At 47.4% G+C, this 21859-nt stretch overlaps 1 protein-coding gene across 1 annotated transcript in view; it reads right to left on the reverse strand.

Moving 5' to 3' along the window:
* The window catches only part of WDR35 (WD repeat domain 35), a 57997-nt gene that overhangs the window by 20216 nt on the left and 15922 nt on the right, over positions 1-21859 (reverse strand). The window contains exons 7-15 of the mRNA XM_043987121.1: positions 21422-21587; positions 18692-18837; positions 12862-12987; positions 9857-10042; positions 8851-8911; positions 4862-5006; positions 3136-3205; positions 2003-2056; positions 257-366 (exon numbers count right to left, since the gene is read on the reverse strand). Coding sequence (XP_043843056.1) covers positions 257-366; positions 2003-2056; positions 3136-3205; positions 4862-5006; positions 8851-8911; positions 9857-10042; positions 12862-12987; positions 18692-18837; positions 21422-21587 — 1064 coding nt within the window. The remainder of the gene's footprint in view (positions 1-256; positions 367-2002; positions 2057-3135; positions 3206-4861; positions 5007-8850; positions 8912-9856; positions 10043-12861; positions 12988-18691; positions 18838-21421; positions 21588-21859) is intronic.

Consider the following 21859-nt stretch of genomic DNA (forward strand, 5'->3'; position numbering starts at 1 on the left):
ATGTTTCTATTATAAATTCATATCAGAAAATATAAACCTATCAGAAACAAAAGAGGTCCTACACACAATGCAAATGGGCCTACCCCAGACATTACCACTAGACTAAAATGTATGTTATTTTAAGAATACATGTGCCTATATATGTGACTAGTCAAATTTTTAAAAATAATTCTGACTATCTTACATGACAGGGTTCTTTCTAAGTCAAACTTTGGTTTGTTTGTTTGTTTGGGGGGGGATAGCTAAAAGTACTTACCTGGAGTTGCAATTCAAAGATAACTGGTAAGCTCGATAGAGTAGGGAATATTTTTGAATCAAACCAACATTAGGAAGACTGTATCTCTGGATGGTGCCAGATTCCCGACCCTGAAAAATTAGGCAGAGAGGTTTTATTTATCCATCTCCATGATCGGCGGTGTCTCCTCTACACCTTTTTCTATGTTTCTGTAATTGAGTGTCTCGACTTCTAAGGCTTGAATGAGTGACAAGCAGCTCCCACCAAGAAAACTCTCTCCAGTAACTCGGGGAGGGCATTAGGAAGGGTCTCATGTGGCGAGTGGAACAGGAACCCTGGGAAGGGACCAGCCGAGGCCAGAGATGGAGCACCAGCGGTAGCAAAGCCAGTCTGGCTGGAGCGTGGGCAGAATGAAAAGGAGGGAACCTGGGAAGACAGTGAGGATCCTGGCTGTGAAGGGCCTTATATCTGATCTGCAAAGTGAGAGGGAGCCCCTGGGGTTTAATGAGCAAAGAAGCAGTACAGTCAGACCTATGCTCTAAGAATACTGCTTTACTTGATGATGGTATTCAGTCATCTCACACGTATCTGACTCTTCCTGACCACATCTGGGGTCCTCTTGGCAGAGCCTGGAGGGCTTGGCCATTTCCTTCTCCAGCTCATTTTACAGATGAGGGAACTGAGGCAAACAGGGGGAAGTGACTTGCTCAGGACCACACAGATAGTATCTGAGACTGGATTTGAACTCAGATCTTCCTGATTCCTGGCCGAGCACTCTCTCCACTGTGCCACCTAGTTTGCTTCACAAATAGCTAATTAGGCCCAAATGTCCAGAGGAGACCAAAACCTCATTTGGTTATGAAGATTACATCCCATCATCATCAGACTGTTTTTCAAAGTTAAGTGAGTCTGACCGTAGTTACCTCAACTACACTGTAACTGAGGTCTATACATGTAAACATGTCTATTCAGTTAACCACAAGGGCATCAAAGCAGGAGGGGAAACACTCATTTCTCAAATCGATGTGTCAAATACAACAGCCCAGGTTCACCGAGTTCATTTCAACCAGGAAAAGATGACCACCGACTTGCCAAGGATCTCCTGATCTTCCTGAGCCACATCTTTCCCATGTCACATTATCATTAACAGCAGCCGCCAGCGGTTAGGCAGCACTTTACAAAGTTTACAGGACGATTTAAGCATCTCATTTCACGCAGTGAGAATACGTTTGTTGCCGCCACGTACCCGACTCCGTTTTGTATCTGGCAGAAGTGCTTTAATGCTTATTGTTCAATATTAAGATAAGGACCTGTATGGTATAATTTGGTGATAAACTTGAGGGACCCTCAGAAAGGACAGACCTTCAGTAGGAGAATCTGGTAAATCATCTTGTCATGAGCTTGTATTATAAGGTACCCATCAAATTAACTGGTAAACCAGTCCCTAGCCACCAGTCAAAATGTGGCACTATCACAAACCCACCACAGGTGGCAACTTTGAGCGATCTGAAGGGAGGGGCGAGCTCCACTCCATCAGCTCCTCTGGTGACACTGCCCAGCAGCACGGGCAGAGGCCGCTCTCTGGGCCGCCACAGACTAATTCACAAGACACGCTCCCAAGCTTTGCTTGTTCCCCTTTCTCCTCGGATAATCATTTGTGTTGCACATGAGAACATATTATGGTGCTGGGTTTGGGGGTTTTTGCTTTTCTTTCTTTACTTTTATGACTGGAACAATTAGTCACAAAATGAAACGTTCATCACTTACCACAATCAGTGTCTTATCAGATGCTGTTATAGCACAAATGGGGTCCCCAGTTCCCTAAAATCCATAAACATGCTGTTATTCATTGATTCAACCAATAAATATTTGTCAAGCACTTAGTAGCTATGGGGATGAAAAGAATATAATCCCTGCCCTAAAAGGGAAGAAACACTTGGAGCAAAGGCTAACCGGGAGTGAACTCTCGTCACAAGCGGTGCTGGAGGAGCGTTCGGCTTCTGTGGGAACGCTTCAAGGAGCTAGCAGGGCTGGTTTCCAGGGGGCTTCAACAGAGGGGACAGCTGGAGTAAGCAGTAATGGCCAGGCAAGGCCTGGGAGCCCCACCGCATTAGGCAGCTAGGTGACTTCAGAGTGCACAGAGCGATGGGCCTGGAGCCACAAAGACTTGACTTCAAATTCAGCTTCACTCAGTAGCTGTGCCAGCCTGGCTAGGTCACTTACCCTCTGCCTGCCTCAGTCTCGACCATAAATTGGGGATAATAACAACAGCTACCTCCCAGGTTGTTGTGAGGATCAAACGAGAGACCACTTGCAAAGTGCTTGTGCCCTGCACGTAGTAGGTGCTATACAAAGACTGATTCCCTTCTCTCTTCTTCTCCTGGCTGTTGGTGAGAAACCATAACACTGACGCAGCATACAATGTGACGTCAGTTCTGCAAGGCCCAGGAGGCCTCAGTCACACAGGATGGCCAGAGGGCCCCTCAGGGCCCGGTGGCCCTGAGTCGGGCTTCTGGGGCCCATGAGGGCACCGTGGCATTGGGAATATCAGAGGGGCAGAGACTCTCCAGAACGGCAGGTGACTCAGTGGCGTGAGGGTGACAGGAGGCCTCAGAGTCTGCTAGAGTGTTACCAGTGGCTCTCACAACAGTCCTAAAGGAGGGGTGCTCCTCCTGTCCCCACTTTACAGACAAGGGAACTGAGGCTGACAAAGGATGAGTGACTTGGCCAGGATCCCACAACCACCGCTAGGTATGTCACAGCTTCTGATCTCGGGCTCAGCCCTCTCTCCACTGCACCCCGAGCTGCCTCTCTACAATATCTACAACAAAGCACCAAACAAATTTGTGGGCGACAAGACTGGTCTTTTAAACTGAAGGAAGTGGAGAGAGGTCACCTACTTGTGAGGCCTTGCTGTAGTCCAGCACTCCATCCACAGCTCCAGAAGGAGCATCATCAACATGGTAAATTCTGGGGGGAAGTAATCGATACACACTGATTAAGCACCTCCTGTGTACTGTGCTAAGCACTGAGGACACAACAAGGCAGAACAGTCCCTGCCCCAGGAGCTCACGACAAGCAGCCTAGAGGAACAGGGAATGGAGGAAGGTGCTGGGGAAGGCGGGATTCTAGACGGGCCTCAGAGGCAGCTTGGGAGGACAGGAAGCTTCGTGGAGGCTCAGGGGACGGACAGGGAAAGGTCGGGGCTTCCCAGGAAGCATCAAGTCCAGATTCTAGCACTTTGCAATCGGACAGAAGGCTCGAAACAGAAACAGGAAGGAAGGAAACAAGCAATTGCTGAGTACCTACTGTGTGCCAAGCCTTTACAGACTCTCTCTCTCATCTGATCCCCACCCCATCTCTGGGAGGTGGGGGCTGTTAGGATTCCTATGTTACAATCAAGGAAACTGAGGCAGAGTAGCTAAGTGACTTATCAAGGGTCAGAGATCCACTACATGCCAAAGCTGGATCTGACAGCGCTGCCTTGATGCCTCTAATATCTGACGGGAGCCCAAATGTGCAGAAGAGGATAACGGCCCCTCACCCTGGGCAGACCCTGCACCATGCGCACTGAACCCCTTCTCACGGGCTCATGCAGGCTGAAGAATCATTCAGGGACCCTGATCCTCCCCCCCTTTCCCGTCCATTGGTTAACAATCGTAACCAATGCGGCGGGCACGGGAGGAGGAGCTGGTCAGAAGCCCCCGGCCCGTCAGGGCCTACTGTGTGAGCTCCTCCTCCAGGAGATGGGGCATCGCTGGCTGTCAGCCCAGACGAAGCTGGGCTCTCTCGGTTCAGTGAAGACAATCTGTGCCTGAGCCCCTGCTGACACGCCCTTGGGACAAGGCTGAATTTAGGAGACATTCTCTGGCTCCTGAGCATCAGCCTTGAGAGCATAAAGCCCTGGGTTCAAATCCTGCCTCTGACACGAGCAATGTGCGGGGGGGGGGGGCGGGGGCTCCCTAGGCCTCAGCATCCTCCTCTGTAATATGGAGACAGTAACGGCACCAACCTTGTGGGATGGCTAGGGAAGGCAAATGAGGTCACTATGGACAGAGCTTTTTGAGCCGGTGACGACCCAGTGAAGACGGGTCATTATGCTTTTGATAACAGCAAGTGGAGGGCGATGGATGCACCAAGGATGCCGAAATCACAGCCGGTGCTGCTGAAGTGCTTGTGGGGTAACAGAGCTGCCGGTCACTGTCCATTACTTTTCAGGCCCTGGTGGTATTGTGGTTCCCCCAAGGTCGCCTGCCCCTGGGCAGGCGTGTCCATCCCAACTTTCTAACAAGACTCCCGGCCCCAAAGGGATTGTGGGAAGGACGGGGTGGTGCCTGCAGGGTCATTCAACCTCTCTTCAGTAGACTCCCTAGATGTCTCTGCTGTGAGACCCGGCCCCCCAGGGCCCCGAGCTGTCTCAAGCACCACCATTCTGCAAACCCACTAAGGAAGATTCCCCCAGCCTCTCTCGACCCTGGGGCTGCCTGGCTCTTGGGTGGGCCCAGCCCAAAACCTTCCCTCAGGCTGAGGGGACGCTGCTCAGAACACAGACACAAGAGCCCCCACCAGCCCCCAGGGAGGTCCAGCAGAGGCAGCACGAGGCCCGCCGGACCGCCAGCCACCCACCTTTCTCGGCCTTCTTTTCTGGACCGCGCCACCTGGTTGATTTCCAAGGCTGTCAGCTTCTTGGCCACGCGGTACTGCCATGTGTAGAAGGCTTCTTTGGAAGCTGCGATCACGTGCGTTTTGGTCATGGTGACAAATAGCGGCACTGTGGTTGTTTGGAAAGGAGCCGATTAATCAGTTCATAGTGTACACACGGCCGGCCCCACACACATCCATGCGTGTAGCTCCTAACCGTGTGGGGAAGGAGGCCCCTGTCCTAGACTCACACTCCCCACCCCTTTACAGGGATGGGATCCAGCTGGGGCATGGCCATGCTTCCCACCATCCGCACTCCCGCCACAGTCGTGCCCGTGGGACCAAGGGTGCCCACCTTCCCAGCCTGATAAGAGTCACCCCACCCCACTGGGGGCATCAGAAGCCCCGAGACGGCCGGCTTACATGACAGGGGTCACCCTCTGGTTCCCATCACTTCCAGATCAGATACACAGTCCTCCACGGGGCGTGTAAAGTTTTCACACCCAGGTGCCCTCCCTCCCAGCCGCTCTACAAACAAACCCCCCCATTTCTGGGCTCCAGGCACCTCCTCTGACCATATGCCCTGCCCCCGTGCCTGCCCCACTCACTCCTCCTTCCCACCTCTGCCTCCTGGAGCCCCCCAAATCCCCACATTCCTGCTCCCTTTGCTGCCAGAGCTGACATCTCGCCCTCTCTAGGTCTCCCCGCCCCCAAGTGAGAGCTCCGTGAGGGCAGGGACAATGTTTTATCTTTCTTTTTATCTCCAGCACTTAGCACAGAACCTGGCACACAGCCGGTGCTTAATAAATGCTTACTGGCTGACTGACTTGGGCCAAGATTAGCTGGGTAACTTAAAAGCAAAAGCGTCCACTCCTTTTAGACAGGACGGTTCTTCTTAGCTCGCTTCCTCCCCAGATTTAATCAGAAGGTCCCCTTTGTCCCCACAGCTCTTCCTGCGTTCAAATCCAGTCTCAGACACTGACTGCTCGTGTGACCCTGGGCCAGTCACTTCACCCTCTTGGCCCCAGTTTCCTCATCTGTAAAACGAGCTGGAGAGGAAATGGCCGAGCCCTGCAGTGTCTCTGCCAAGAAACCCTCGCAGGGAGTCAGTCACAAAGAGTCTGCCACGGGAACAAGGAGAGTCACGGTCGTGCCGCCTCCCAGGGCTGTGGGGAGAATCAAAGGAGCCGTCTGCCCGGTGCTTGAGTGCTTTCTAGCTCACTTGTCCCCGACGCCGTGAGAGTCCTCCAGGGCCCGTCTGCCGTCATGCCCTCACGAGGCAGGCCGGACCAGCTCCCTCCAGAACACCTGCGCACACCTGCCAGGCCGGCCTGCCTCCTTGCCTCCACCTCACGGAGGCTCCAGCCTCCTTCAGCGTCCCCTCCCGGGCTGCCTCTGAGAAGGGAAGCCTCAGAAGATGGTGATGGCAGTCACATCATTTCAATTCCTCCTGCAAGTCCTGTCAAGCCCCATCACTGTGGAGGGAGGTCTGTACCAACACTAGACAGGATGGTGTGGTAGCCATTTTCAATGCCTTGGCAACTGTCCATCACACGGTCCGCTTCCACCAACACATGCACTTGCATGAGCACGCAGGCACACATGCGTGCGCGAGCACACACACACACACACACACACACACCTACACCCCACCAACTGAACACCCGTTAGCTATGAAGGACACAGTTTCAGAAAATACAAGAAGGTCCCAGCTGTGTGCATGTGGCCAACAGTCAGGAGAACAACAGGCGGCAAAACTGGGAAAATGTTGCCGAGAATTAGGTCAGGCAAAGACATGTGGGCTGGGTTTTTCCCTTCAGCCTGCAGTTCTTTCTGAGACTTGGCAGAGAAACGTCAAAAGGAATTTCACAGGATGCGTATGCCACAAATGGTCGTGCCTTTGTCTGTGTTTCCTAGAGGCCCATGAAAGACCTGCTTGTTAATGTTTCACCCAGGGAGACTGAAAAAGCCTTCGGAGACCCAAAAATGCAAAGCATCGGGCTGCCAAGAACTGGCCAGGCCGGGAGGCCCAGAGGCCAGGAGGCCGGGAGGCCGCTCTGAGCCGGCTGCCCTGATTCCAGGGGCCCAAGAGACAAAGCACTCAGTTCAGGCTGGCAAAAACAGCTCCAGTGACCAAGGATTCACATGTTTTTAATAAGGAAAAGGAAAAAGAAATCCTAGCGACACAAAGGGAGCATAGAGGAGGCTAAACTAGAACAGAAAAGGAGCCGTAAAGGCCAGTCTCTATCTCTGCTTCATCTGTGACCCGCAAGCGGTGCCTCTTAGCTTCCAGTCTGAAATGCAGAGACACGGGAAGCAGACTGATCCAGTACCCTCTAAGGCCCGGCCTGGGGCAACGCACTTTACAAACATTCTCATTTTCTCCTCACAACATAGGGAGGTCGGTGCTCGTCCCGTGTTACAGTTAAGGAAACTGAGGCAGGCAGCGATGAAGTGACTTGCCCAGGGTCACACAGTCAGTCAGTCCCTCCAGGCCGGCAAACAGTTCTCAAGAGCTACCGAAGAAGGTGCTGAGTTTGTCTTCTCTCTCTTTTGTCCAAATGGCCGGCCCCATGCTCTCTCAGGGGCTACCACACTTGCAGATCATTCCTCACTCCCCCTCCTAGACTGGGGGCTCTCTGTGTGACAGGCAGCAGTCAATGATGAAATGAGGTGTTTCCCCTCAGCTGCCACAACATCATACTCTACTTCTCCGACTTGCCCAACGTTTTCATACTCTGGCCATTATCAAGAGATGCTAAAAACAAGTCACAGCCACGACTGGGAAGCCACCGCCCCCAATCCACGTGAGAGTCTGGTTAATGGCTGGGAAAATGACCCACTGTCTGCCACCGAGTCACGGTGAGCCTCTTAGTACCCTTCTTTTGCAAGGATGGGGCAAAAGTCTTCTAAAGACGTTCCAAACCCACGATTTTGAACAGCCACCTCACTAACACACGGTATTCAGGGGAAATCTGGGAAGACTGCTCATTTTTAGGAGGACCAGAAATGTTTTTATTAAACAGAACTATTTACAACCAGGGCATTAAAAATAAAGGGGAGGATAGAGCACCGGCCCTGGAGTCAGGAGTACCTGAGTTCAAATCCGGCCTCAAACACTTAATACTTAACTAGCTGTGTGACCCTGGGCAAGTCACTTAACCCCAATTGCCTCCCTAAAAAAAAAAAAATTTTTTTTAAATAAAGGGGAGATTCTTTCTACAGCTTATTGTCTCCCGATCATCACACTGCTCCCAGACGGCTTCACAGATGCATGTCCATGATGCAAAAAGGATAACAAAACCGTCCACACCCTCTAAGCCAGGGCCCATCCCACGGCTACACAAACACAGGTGCCAAGGACATCCATGGCAAAAAGAAAGGCGCGGGGCATCAGGATGTGCGGAGCAGCGCTCCTGGTGGTAGAAGAGGATTGCCAACAAAACCAGACTGCTGCTACGTGTGACTGTGTCCTCAGAACGAGGTGAAGGGGGAAGGCTGGCAAGCACGAGGCCAAGCGAGGCAGACACAAGCAGGAGAAAGACATGAACAGGGACTACAGCAGTGTGAGTGGGAAGACGAAAAAAGAAGCCGCCCAAACAGAATGACAGAGCCTGGTCCCAAAGAAGAGAGATGAGAAGGCCCCTCCCTGCACTGACTCGGAGAAGGGGAGGATGACAGGCACGGACAGAACCTAGAAGACCCGGAGCTTTTGGAGCTGCCCGCTCCTTCTGCTAAATTCGCCCCCCCCCCCACTTAGTATAAGGGGCACAGGGTGGTTGGGGAGGGACAACTGGAAGTGTAGGTGGTGGCGCAACAAGACACTTCCAAGGGGCCAGCGAGCCTAGCCGAACAGCCCGGCTGGATGGCGGCCTTCAGACAACACTGTTCTCTCTCACCACACCATAAAATACAACGTCGGAGTCACAACCCAGTACCCGATGTGAGCGGAGTCAGGCTCCGCCATTGCTTACCAATGTCGATGTACTTGGGGTCCAAGGGAGTGCCGATAGAATTGCAAAGAACCAGCACAAACTGTCAGGAAAGAAAACAGGGTCAGATGAGGCTCAGAAAGCGCACGGCCTCGGGGCAGCTGGGGGTGCAGTGGATAAAGCCCACGGCTTCTGTCCTCTAAGAGACATGAGACATTTGTCTTCTTTTTCATTGCAGCCAAACTGAGAAAAAGGGACAAGCTTTCAAGTCACGTCTGAGTCACTGAAGACGTGGAAGTGGTAGAAACGCCCCCTGGGGCTGCATGGTTAGCAAGGATGCCGAGGGCCACAGGGGGTGAGGCGTTCACATCATTCTACTTCACAGGAATAAGCAGGCTTCCCAGATGGTCCCTGTCCCTGCCCTCATCTGGCCTTGGGATCATTGGCAGCTCTGCTTTCTCCAGTACTAGGTGCACACTGAGAAGTCTGGCCTTCTCATCTTTCATCGGCGTTTCGGGCTAACAAACATGTTTTACGTCCTTTTACACAAGCATGGATGTTTCCAAAGGCATGCTTTTCCTCTGCTTAAAAAAAGTCTTGCTGGTATCACAAAGCGTCCTTCCCACACCAAACTTCCTAATCTATTTGTCAGCATAAGCCACTGTTTGCTTCTCTAGGTCCATCTCTAATTTTAGATCCTCTTGAAAATGAACAGGCTGTTATTTCTATCACAAGGTCATTGTGACACAGCCATCAGCCTAATTCACTGTCAAAAGCTGGGCTCGCGTTATCAAAAGGAGATGTGCCCACAACCTCCCATCCCTGAACTGAACTCCGGCCCAACATCTGCAGAAGGAATGTTAGCACGGACAAGGATCTTGGTCTTTCAAGTGTGTTTTAGATGCTAAATGCTTTAGGACAGGGAAGAGGCGGCAGGGCAGATCCTCGGGGCATCCCCGGAGAGCCATGAGAAAATGCAGCCCCCTTCCCCGAGATGCCATTGCAAGAGGGCAGCACAGCAAGGTCAGGCTTCAGCAAAAACACTCACCTGGGGATGGTTTTCATCGGCCTTCGTCGCCAAGATGCAGAAGTCACCACAGGTGGTGACAGAAATCAAGCTTTTGACGTATTTCACGTATTTCTCATTGTTCTTTGTATCCCAAAAAACCACGCAGTACTCGGGGCGATCGGGCCTGATGTATGCATAGACAACCGTGTTGGAGCAGTAACCCCACTGGAAAGATGGGAAACAAACCGATAAGAAAAGCAGCCCTGGGAGCAGCTAGGTGGCACAGTGGATAGAGCACTGGCCCTGGAGTCAGGAGGATCTGAGTTCAAATCCGGCCTCAGACGCTTGACACTTACTAGCTGTGTGACCCTGGGCAAGTCACTTAACCCCAATTGCCTCACCAAAAAAAAAAAAAGAAGTAGTGACAGATTAATACTGTTTCTATTTTGGCCGGGGGCGGGGGTGTTCTTTCTTGAGGTTTTTCCCTTGTGTTCTGATTCTTCTTTGACAACACAACTAATGCAGAAATATGTTTAATGTGATTGTACATATACAACCTCTATCCGATTGCTTGCTGTCTTGGGGAGGGGGGAGGGAAGGGAGGGAGGGAGAAACATTTGGAACTAGAAATCTTATGAAAACAAATGTTGAGAACTATCTCTACATGTAACTAGAAAATAATAAAATACTTTTATGATAAAAATAATGAATAGATGAATGAATAAATAATTGGACTAAAAAGCCAAAAAAAAAAAAATAAGTGACAGGTCAGCAGATCTGTCAGCTTTAAGGTACCAACACAACCCTCTTCAGAATAAGGACTCAGACATAGTTGTACTTTTTTATGCACAAAAAAGAAAATCTAAACACTAGGGGAGAGACTGATAAAGTTCAAAGCAGAGAGAGAACCGATAAAAACTAAATGCCAGTTTTTTGAAAAGCCCCACAAAACCCAATTGAGAGGGAAAGGGAAGAAAAGCACACTTACAAATCTGTAAATGAATAAGGCATAATCACAACAAAGAAGAATATTTTTTAATTATCAGAACCTACTATGCAGTTTTATATCAGCAAAACTGAGGATATAAAAGAAATAGAAGCTTAGCTACAAAAAGCATAAAATGTCCATATTAATAGAGCACCAAGGGGGCAGCTAGGTGGTGCAGTGGATAGAGCACCGGCCCTGGAGTCAGGAGGACCTGAGTTCAAATCCGGCCTCAGACACTTAACACTTACTAGCTGTGTGACCCTGGGCAAGTCACTTTACCCCAATTGTCTCACTAAAAAAAAAAAAAAAAGAGCACCAAATGGATATTAAACCACCTAATTTCAGAAAAGGAAAAAAACCTTAATTCATATGTATTCATAGGTGAATTTTATCAGACTTTTAAAGGACAGCATCCACACTACCAAAATTAGCCTAAAAACTCCATCACCTTCCTTTTGTGAGACAAGTCTACTATCTAACCAGGAAAAGGATAAAAGAAAGAAAGAGAACTACACACCAGTACAACTAGGGAATATTATCTACATTTTAAAAAATAAAATCCTGGCCAGAAAATGACCATAATAGATGCAAAAAATGATCAAATAAAAGCTGTATCTAAAATCAAAAGCTGGCCTTATATACAACAGGAAGCACTCAAGGTTTTCTGAATCATTACAGGAATAAAGCCTTTGCATAGTCCTAGAAATTCTAGCAAAAGAAAGGAAAGGCGTAAATAGTGGCCGAGAGGAGACTACACAGAAGATTTAACTAACAGCTTCGGCAAAGCAGATTACAAAATAGAACCACAGCGAAGGGATCGCTGGGCTGTGACAAAGATGGCACAATATCAGTGCCACGTCTCCATTCTCCACATGAGCTTTTCACTGCAAATACCGGAGCAGCACAAGGGGAATGAGCAGATACGTCGGGCCCCGGGCTTTCCACAGCAGCCACCGAGGCTTGGGATTGGAACTTGGTTGGCTCTAAAGAGTCACTCTAAGTGAGCAGAACCAAGAGAACACTGAACACGGGCAGCAGTACTGTCGGATGAAGAAGTGTGAAGGACTTGACTATTCTCAACATTACAACAATCCAAGACAATCCCACAAGAATACTGATGAAACATAGGATCCACCTCCAAAGAAAGAGCTGATACTGACGGAACAGACTGAAGCAGGCTCTTTCTCACTTTCTTTCATTAAGTGACAAATGGGATGTTTTGCATGATCGGATATGTATAACCATATCAGACTGTTTACTGCCTCGGGAAGGGGGGAGGGGAGGGAAGGGAAGGTGGGATAGAGATTGGAACAGAAAAATCTAAATAAAAACATTGAACCTGAAAAAAAAGAAGGTGGGGGAGGGATACGCTGGGAAGGGTTCCGGAGTTATATATGTATCTATATGCACACACATAAATACATATGTTGTGCATGTACAAGTTATTTAAGTCTTATTTATATAATAATTATATTTAAACAAATTTGTCGTCTATATTATTTATATAAATTGCTATGTATACATTGTTTATAAAAGTTATTTACCTGTATAAAAAAGGAAAGAAAACTGCCTGTTTATTAAGAAAAGGAAGAAGGAAGATTTAAAATACCAAGTTATAGGTACTAGAATATATCTGGGTATGTCTAAATGTAATAATGTTGAAAATATACATTATATATGTCACATACATGTGTATGTGTACATTATATTGATGTTTGCTAAATGTACAAAATTCAATTATATGTCACAAACAAAACAAAAAAATTTTGTAAAAAAGATTTTTTTTTAAAGAGTCACTCTACAGAGTCTTCCTCCAATGTCTTTTTGTAGAGACTCAGCTGGCCCAGCAGGTACCACACCAAGTCCCCTCTCGGTCCTGAGAGCGCGAGCATGGCTAACTTCGGAGAGGCTCATCATCCCAGAGCTGGCTGCTGCCTAAGGAAGTCATCGGGCCTGCAATCCAACAACTTCATAACCTGCTTAGTTTCAAAAATGAAAGTTGCTCAGAATAAAACCCATTTCCAAAGTTTTCATGATGCCAGTTCTTTGTACTCACCTTGTAACCCGGTCTGATGTTTGCAAAATAGATAAAGAAATCAACAGCGAGAGCAATCTTTAACCCGCCTCCTTCCCAAGACAGTGCAGACATCTGCTTTCCAGGGACCTTCAAGGTTCGCAAATGCTAAGGAAGAAAGACCCAGAATATTTTAGACTCATACGTACCAAGCGATCCAAATACAAACGAATACCGACAGTTTGATGGAGATAAAGCAATTGTTAAAAATATATTTTGTTCTAACTGGTTTTACAATTGGTTCACTGGTTGAGGGGGCATCAGTTGGGGAATGGCTGAGTAAGCACGGCACAGGAATATCATAAAATATGGCTGTCCCCTCACCAATGACAAAGGACACCTGGGAAGACCCACATGAACAGAGGCAGTGTGACAGGTGCAGAACCCGGAGGATGAGTCACATGGCAACAACAACACTCTCCAGAAAGCATCTTGGGAACACTTTGGGAAGCTCTGGCCCACGCCAAGGTCAAGCAAAGTTCCCAAGGAACAAGGACAGAGCACACTGCCTAACTCAAGTCCTGCTAGAGAAGGACACCTACAGCCAATTCAGAAGCTTGTTCTGCTCAACTATGCAGAAGAGTTGGAAGTGGGGGGAGCAGCAATAAAGTTAACAAAAAGGAGAAAGAAAAGAGGGTCATTCAAGAGAACGCTGTGCAGAGACAGCAGTAAGGTTGGAGGAAGACCTGTGAGTGACTTAACTATTCTCAGCAATACAATGATCCAAGACGACCCCAAAGGACTATGGATGAGACATACTATCCACCTCCAGAGAAAGAACTAGTATTGATGGAACAGACTGAAGCACGCCATTCCTCACTTTCTTTCATTTTTTTTCTTTTATTCAAGTTTTCACATAGAAAATGACTGGGGCAGCTAGGTGGTGCAGTGGATAGAGCACCGGCCCTGGAATCAGGAGGACCTGAGTTCAAATCCAGCCTCAGACACTTGACACTTACTAGCTGTGTGACCCTGGGCAAATCACTTAACCCCAATTGCTTCTCCAAAAAAAAAAATAATAATAATAAAATGTTTTAAAAAAAATAAAAAGAATGTCTAATAGGGTCATGTTTTACATAATCATACATGTATGACCCATCTCTGATTGCTTGCCACCTCAGGGAGGGAAAGAAGGATAGAATTGGGAACTCAAGACTTTAAATAAAAATGTTTAATACTAAAAAGAAAAAAGAAAAGCGGGTCACTGAAGCATTTTCTTGCCCACACAGAAGAGAACAGAAGAAAGGCCAACAGGAAACACTCACAAGCAGGACAACTTCGAAAGCTCCGTGGTGAGAGCTCGTCAGCTGGCTAAGAGGGGCAGCGTCCAAGAGCCTCTGCTCTTGCTCAGCCCAAACCCAGGTCAGGAACCGGCAGCGCGCAGGCCAAGGGGGCAGCGATCAGGCTTTGCCCTGGACCCGACCCCTCTAGGAGTAGGGAAAGCTCGCAGGTCCCCAGCCTGTCCCTGAGATCCCAGAACAACACAACACTCATCACCCCAACAAAGCAGCAACGGACCAGCCAGACCTTCCCTGGAAGAAAGGGCAAACCAAAAAGAAGCCCACCATGAAGAGCTGTGATGATGGCAGGGAAGCTCCAGGCAGAAATCCAGAAGAAGAGAGGGGTTCCAAGACATCTAGGAGCAAAACCTCCCATGAAAAACCAGCAGGGCCACAGACGCAACCAGAATTAGTAAAAGAAGGTTTAAAATGGTTTCTAAATGAAATGAAACCATCTGAGGAAGAAGCAGAAAAGCAATGAGAGTTACTGAGGAGAGAAGTGGAAAGGGAATTAATTAACAGCCAGGTACAAGAGGCACCAAATCTGCCTAGAAATCAGACAGGGCCAAATAGAAGTCAGTGGCTCCAAGAAGCAACAAGAAAGGTGAAAACAAGTCAAAAGACCAAAAAAAATGGAAGAAAATAAAAGTATCGCATAGTGAAAACCACTGATCTGGAAAACAGATCAAGGGAAAAAAATTCCGGATCACTGAATCGAGGGGGCAGCTAGGTGACGCACTGGATAAAGCACCGGCCCTGGATTCAAGAGGACCTGAGTTCAAATCCGACCTCAGACATTTGACATTTACTAGCTGTGTGACCCTGGGCAAGTCACTTAACCTTCACTGCCCCACCAAAAATCAAAACAAAACAAAACACACAAAAAAAGAATCACCGAATCTTGAATGTCAAGGCCAAAAAGGAGACTTTAAAAAAAAAAAAACTGCCCAGAGCTCTTAGAACCAAAAGGCAAGAGATGGAATCTACCAGTCACTTCTTCCAGAGCTCCGAGGTCAGGAAACACTACACTGAGCCAGAAAGAAAAAAGCATACAACGTAACAGGGGGAAATGGATCTTTGACTAAAACGGTTTCCAAGCATTCCTCATGAAAAGACCAGAGCAGCTCAAACACAGGAGTTAAAAGAAGCATGAAAAGGTAAACATGAATGATAATAACAAGGGACTGAGCAAGGATATTCATTCAAATATGGTCCTCATCAGGGCTCCTACAGGAAGGCTACTTAGACAAGGCCTCAGGGTAGCTCTATTCTGTCTCAATGATCTTAAGAGAAGAATGGAAACAAGGATGCATGGTAGGAGAAGGGAAAGGAAGGTTATGGAAAATGAGCAGGGTGTGCAAGTAGACATCTGTACGTACAAGAAGGAGGGAGTAAAGAAACAGTTAACCCTTCAACCTCACTCTCATCTGAACTGGTTAGAGAAAGTTAGAACACACACACACACAACTGGAAAAGAGAAATGCATTTCACTCAACAGTGAAATAAGAGGGAAAGAGTAGAAGGGGGAATTGGGGTGGGGAGGGGGAGGCAGATGAAGAGAGGGATTAGACCTAAGCAAAACTCTGTGATAAAATAATGGGATTTGGCAGATACTCAAAGGCCCACCTGGAGATTCATCTAGACTGATTGAATCAAGTGAGAGTGATTGACTGCTGCTTAGCCTACTTCAAGTTGACTGGATTGTAAGCACACCTGGCCGGCCCTGAAGAAGGTATTGTTATCAGAAGCTAAAGACTTTGAGAGACCACCTTCAAGTCCAGTGAACCAAAGGATTTGGATGACGCTAGCCAATCAGCTTGAAGCAGTGTATAAGGACTGACTCTGCTCCAGACCGATAAAAAGCTTCCACACTCACTGTGGGGGAGTTAGTGGTTGAAGCAGCCTCGTGGCGGAGGACTTGAGGAAGAACCCAACCAGGCTGGAATTCTAGGCTAGAGAGGCCTTTTCTTAACTTTCTGAACTCCATGTGAATACCTAGTATGCTTTAATAAATGCTTAATGTGCAAAGACTGGTACTAAAGCTTCTAATTTAAGGCGACCTCAGGGGCAGCTAAGTGTCACAGTGGATAAAGCACTGGCCCTGGAGTCAGGAGGACCTGAGTTCAAATCCAGCCTCAGACACTTGACACTTACTAGCTGTGTGACCCTGGGCAAGTCACTTAACCCTCATTGCCCTGCAAAAACAAACAAACAAACAATAATTTAAGGTGACCTTACAATTTAGATTTTAAACATCACAACTCCAATGCTAAAGATCTATAAAAATGTTTCTTTCGCTCTCTGTAGTGACAAAGAATTGGAAAGTGAAGGAATGCCCATCAGTTGTGCAATAGCTGAATGGCCATCGATGTGAAGGAATACCGCTGCTATAAGAAATTGTGAAAGACGGGGTTTCAGAGAAACCTAGAAAGTCGTGCATGAACAGATGTAGAATGAAGTGAGCAGAAGCAAGAGAGCCATTTCTCCCACACCATATGGTAAAGGAAGACAACAACTGATTGGTGAGGGGACAAAGCCAAGATGGCAGAGGAAAGGCAGTAAATGCTCAGACTTCCTGACACAATTACTCCAAAAAAGCCTCCAAACATAGCCAGAAAACAACTCCTGGAGCAGCAGAACCCACAGAAAGACAGCTGATAATATTTTCCAGCCAAGGACAGCTTGGGAGTTCAACAGGAGAGGGAGCTGGGCTGGGAATGGAGTCCAGCCCCATGGTGGTGCCAACACAGATCCAGCTCCAGGCAGTCTGCACTAGTGAAAGTCACCCCTGAACCCCCAAATCACCTGCAGGGCCGGCATCTTCTGGAACTAAGCTCACGGTCTGGCGAGAGGGCTGAAGGGCTGGCGGGGAGTTCATGGGGTATATGCAGGAGCTAAGGGGGGGGTTTGGATGTCCTACCCCAGCTAGAAACCAGAAGAAACCTTGAGAGGTGGCAGCCCAGGTTGGGGAGGGGGGAAGGTTCATCAGAGCACACAAAGTGCTGCTGCTTGGATAATTAGCAAGTTGGCCTGGGGTTATATATGGACCAGAGAAAAGGCCGGGAAACTGCTCCTCATTAATTCATAACACCTGGGACCCCCTGAAGCTTGGGACAGTATAACCTGGAAGCAGGACCCCACCCTAAGGAGTTAAAAGTCAAGTAAAAGACAAGCAAGATGAGCAAGCAGAGAAAGCTTCTTTGGTAAAGGCAAACAACTTTGAAAGACTTAAGAAGTCTAATCTGTGTAATAACATGACTCGGGAGGACTCACCTCCTGGTAGAGAGAAGGAGGCTCAGAGTGCAGTATCAGACATATTTTCTTGGACATGCCCAACGGAGAGGTATGTTTTGGTATGACTATGCCTGTTTATAACAGGCTCTGTTTTTCTTTTTGTTCTCAATTGGAGGAGGGGAAGCAACATAATGAATTTATTATTTGCTTAAGTATAGTCAGCCGTATGTAACAAAGACTGAGGTCCTCTTTTTCTGATAGCTTTTCTATATGGAAACGTTCAATTAATTCAGTATTTGTTAAGTTCAGAATCTTTAAAACTGGGAGCCAGGTACAAAGTCCTCAACATCAGTTCCAATTCAAACTCCATATTCTACACATTCAAAAGAAGGCAACTGAACTACCAGGTGACAAGACGGCCCTCTGGGTGTGCAGCAGGGAAATGTTAGCAGTGACAAGTCCCAACCACCACAGCTGACACAAAGCACTGAGGACCACAAATTGCTTTGTGTCGGTCTCCCTTCTGCAGGAGCAAACAGGCCACGTGTGAGTCCAGGTCTTCCTGACTCTAAGCCAAGTCTCTCTCTCTCTCTCTCTCTCTCCTCTCTCTCTCTCTCTCTCTCTCTCTCTCTCTCACACACACACACACACACACACACACACACACACACACTTCAGCTCTGCAGCCCCTGGGAAAGGCAGGGACAGAGCTGTGGGCATGGCAAGGTCAAGGGAAAGAACGGCTGACATCAGAACACTTCGGAAATCCATTTCACTCGTTAGTCTCTATTAATCCAAGAGCTGCTTGTCCCAAGGTCCATCTGACTTTAAAGTAAAATCAACAGCTACCTGATGTTCTTGTTAGCATCCTTTATCCCATTATTAAGATTATCACAGAGAGGTGGGATAGGAGAAGAGAAAAACAAAGAATGTGGAGCCAGAAGACCCCCAGTCAATGCCTGTTGTGTCACTCAGCTTCCTCGCCCATAAAATGGGGTTCTATGCACTATCCAGCTCACAAGTGCTTGTTAACCTAAAGGGCAGTGTGGCCCAGTGAATAGGTTCCTGCTCTCCCGTGTCAAGAAGGCCGTTTGTGACCCAGACCACTCGTGGAACCTCTTGGGCCATCGGTCCTCAAGGGATCCCACACAAGGAGCTCCCTCTGCTGAGAACCACAAAACCTTCCCACCCTAACATCTGCTTATGCTCGGGCCGTCAGTCCCAACAAACGCCTCAACACAAAAACAAGGGGCCTCCCTCCCTCCTCAGTGTACATCTGACGGCTCAGATATTTTTACCTCCCCAAATGGAGTATAAAACTGCACCACGTTGATGTCCTTGTCCTGAGAGATGGCCTTCTGGAAGCCAGCCACAGCCAAGACACTCCCAATGTGGTTCCACTGGATACTCACAACATTTATGCCCGTATCAATCAAAACAGGGTCTAACCAGAAAAGAACAGCAAAAAAACACGATGAAAAGAATTTAGGGCTGGAAAGTCCTTAGAACTCATCTATTCAGGCCCCGCATTTCTTTAAAAGAATATTTCCCCCCAATAGCATGTAAAACAATTTTTAACAATCATCTGTTTACAATTTTGAGTTCAAAATCCTCTCCCTCCCTCCCCAAGACAGGAAGCAATCTGATCTAGGTTCTACATAGGCAATTATATAAGACATCTTTCCATATTAATCATTTTGTGAAAGAAAACTCAAACCAAACAAAGAAGGAAGTAAGGAAACAGGGGCGGGGGAGAGAAAAACAAAAGAAAACAAAAGAGAAAACAGCATGCTTAGTCTGCATTCAGACATCAGGTCTTTCTCTGGAGGTGGAGAGCATTTTTCATTATCAGTCTTTTGGGACTGTCTTGGATCACTGTATTGCTGGGAAGAGGTAAGTCATTCACAGTGAATCCTCATCACAATTGTGGTAAAGAACGGACTCTCCACAGGCAGCTGTGGAAGGAGAGATTGAGCCTCCCTGAAGGGGCCCTGGTGGTGGTGGTGCCTGTTCTGGAGCCGAGAGCAAACTTTCAGGTTACTGAGCTAATCACGGAAAGCCCTAAGTCCTTTGAACTAACGTAAATGGAAACGGTCTTAGGACCACAGAGGTTAAGTTTAGAGTGAAGAGCATTTCTCTGTATTTCTATTTCCTTGTCTTTGATTTTTTTTATTAGCTTCACCTTTATTGTTTAATTAATTCCTTTTGTGAACTAAAGCTCAGAGGCTCCTTTCTTATTGGCCTGGGAGAAATACCTAAAAAGGGCAGTTCAGAGCGGAGGAAGGACCTAAAAGGTCCCTCATATTTCCGGGACCCCAATATTAAGGCAAGTCACCCAAATAATGCTCCGTACATCAAATCTTGGCCCTCACACAATGTTGCTGTTTCCTGTGAACAATGTTCTCCTCATTCTGCTCACTTCACTTTGCATCAGTTCATCTAAGTCTTTCCAGGTTTTTCTGAAATCTATCTGCTTATCATTTCTTACAACACAATAGTATTCCATTATAATCACACACCACAGCTTGTCAGCCATTCCCCAATGGATGGGCATCCCCTCAACTTCCAATTCTTAGGCATCACAAAGAGAGCTGCTATAAATACTCTTATACAAATAGATTCCTTTCCTTTTTATTTTTTTAAACCTCCCTGGGATACAGACCTAGTGGTGGTAGTGCTGGATCAAAGGGTACACACAGTTTTATAGCCCTTTGGGCATAGTTCCAAACTGTCCTCCAGAACGGCTGCATCTTTTCACAACTCCAACAGTGAATCACTATTCTAATTTCCCTGCATCTTCTCCAACACTTATCATTTTCCTTTTCTGTCATATCAGCCAATCTGACAGGTACGAGATGCCGCATCAGAGCTGTTTTAATTTGCATTTTTCTAGTCAGCAGTGATTTGAGGCATTTTTTCATATAACTGTAGATACCTTTGATTTCTTCATCTGAAAACTATCTGTTCATATCCTTTGACCATTTATCAACTGGGGAATGACTTGTATTCTTATAAATTTGACTCGGTTCTCTAGTTGTTTTTTTTTTTTTTTTAGTGAGGCAATGGGGGTTAAGTGACTTGCCCAGGGTCACACAGCTAGTAAGTGTTAAGTGTCTGAGGCCGGATTTGAACTCAGGTCCTCCTGACTCCAGGGCCGGTGCTCTATCCACTGCGCCACCTAGCGGCCCCTATTCACAGTTTTTTAATCTTGGCTGCATTGGTTTTATTTATGTAAAACCTTTTTGATTCAACATAATCAAAACCATCCGTTTTGCATTCCACAATGCTCTCTATCTCTTGTCTGGCCCTAAACTCTTTCCTTATCATGGATCTGACAGGTGAACTGTGCTCCTCCAATCAGCTTATGGCGTCCCCCTTTATGTATAAATCGCGTACCCATTTTAACCCTATTTTGGTACATGGGATCAGATGTTGGGCTACGCCTACTTTCTGCCAAACTGCTTTCCAGTTTTCCCAGCGTCTTTTGTCAAACAGTGAGCTCCTGTTCCAAAAGCCTAGATCTTTGGGTTCATCACACGCTACATTATAGTGTCATTTACTACGATGTATTTGTGCTGTGCGCTTAATCTCTGATCCACCACGATATTTTTTAGTCAGGGCCAGATGGTTTTCATGATTATTGCTTTGTAATATAGTTTGTGACTTGGTTCTGCTAGGCGACCTTCCTTCACATGTTTTCACTGATTCCCTTGATTTTCTTGACCTTTTGTTCTTCCAGATGAATTTATTATTTTTTCTAGCTCTACAAAATAGTTTTTGGGTAGTCTGATTGGCACTGAATTAGTGAATTAATTTAGTCAGTAATTTAGAATTGTCACTTTTCATTCCATTGGCTCCACTCAGATCCCTCATTTTACAGAGAAGGAAACTGAGGCCTGAGGCAGGGGTTGATTTTTCCAAGGTCAAGTGCTGGTTTAGACTCCAAATCCCTTGAATGTGTGGCCTGAGAAACTTTTACTCAAAGTCACAAGTCAGTCTAAGACCACAAGAAAAGAAAAACCCCTCACTTTGGTCACTCTCCTGTCTCATTATCTGGCATCTCCCATTGTCAAAGCAGATGGCAAGGCAAGGGCAGTCTGGCTCCACGTAGCCCTCTGTGCCGTGGTACCAATGGATCCCAGCGATGCTGATGGCTCCAGTGACATTCACCAAACAGCTGAGCTTCATTTTCATCTAAAACACATTTCGATCATTTTAGAAAGGTTGCGATTGTCATCTGTCCATCTAGAAAAGCACCCTCTCACGGAGGAGAGGTAGCCCTAAGCAAGCCTGAGAGGGCTCAAAAAGGTCGCGTACACCTGGCAAAAGAAGCCGCCCTCTCACAAGGGGCCTGAGCCAAAGCGGCCCCAGCAGCTCGAGTGCTGCCCCCACCTGTGAAATGCTAAAGGGATCCCAGGACGAGCCCGGGGCGGTTGGGACAAAATCCCCAGGCAGGTTTTTACCTG

The sequence above is a fragment of the Dromiciops gliroides genome, chromosome 2 (assembly GCF_019393635.1).
Source record: "Dromiciops gliroides isolate mDroGli1 chromosome 2, mDroGli1.pri, whole genome shotgun sequence".
Classification (NCBI taxonomy): Eukaryota; Metazoa; Chordata; class Mammalia; order Microbiotheria; family Microbiotheriidae; genus Dromiciops; species Dromiciops gliroides.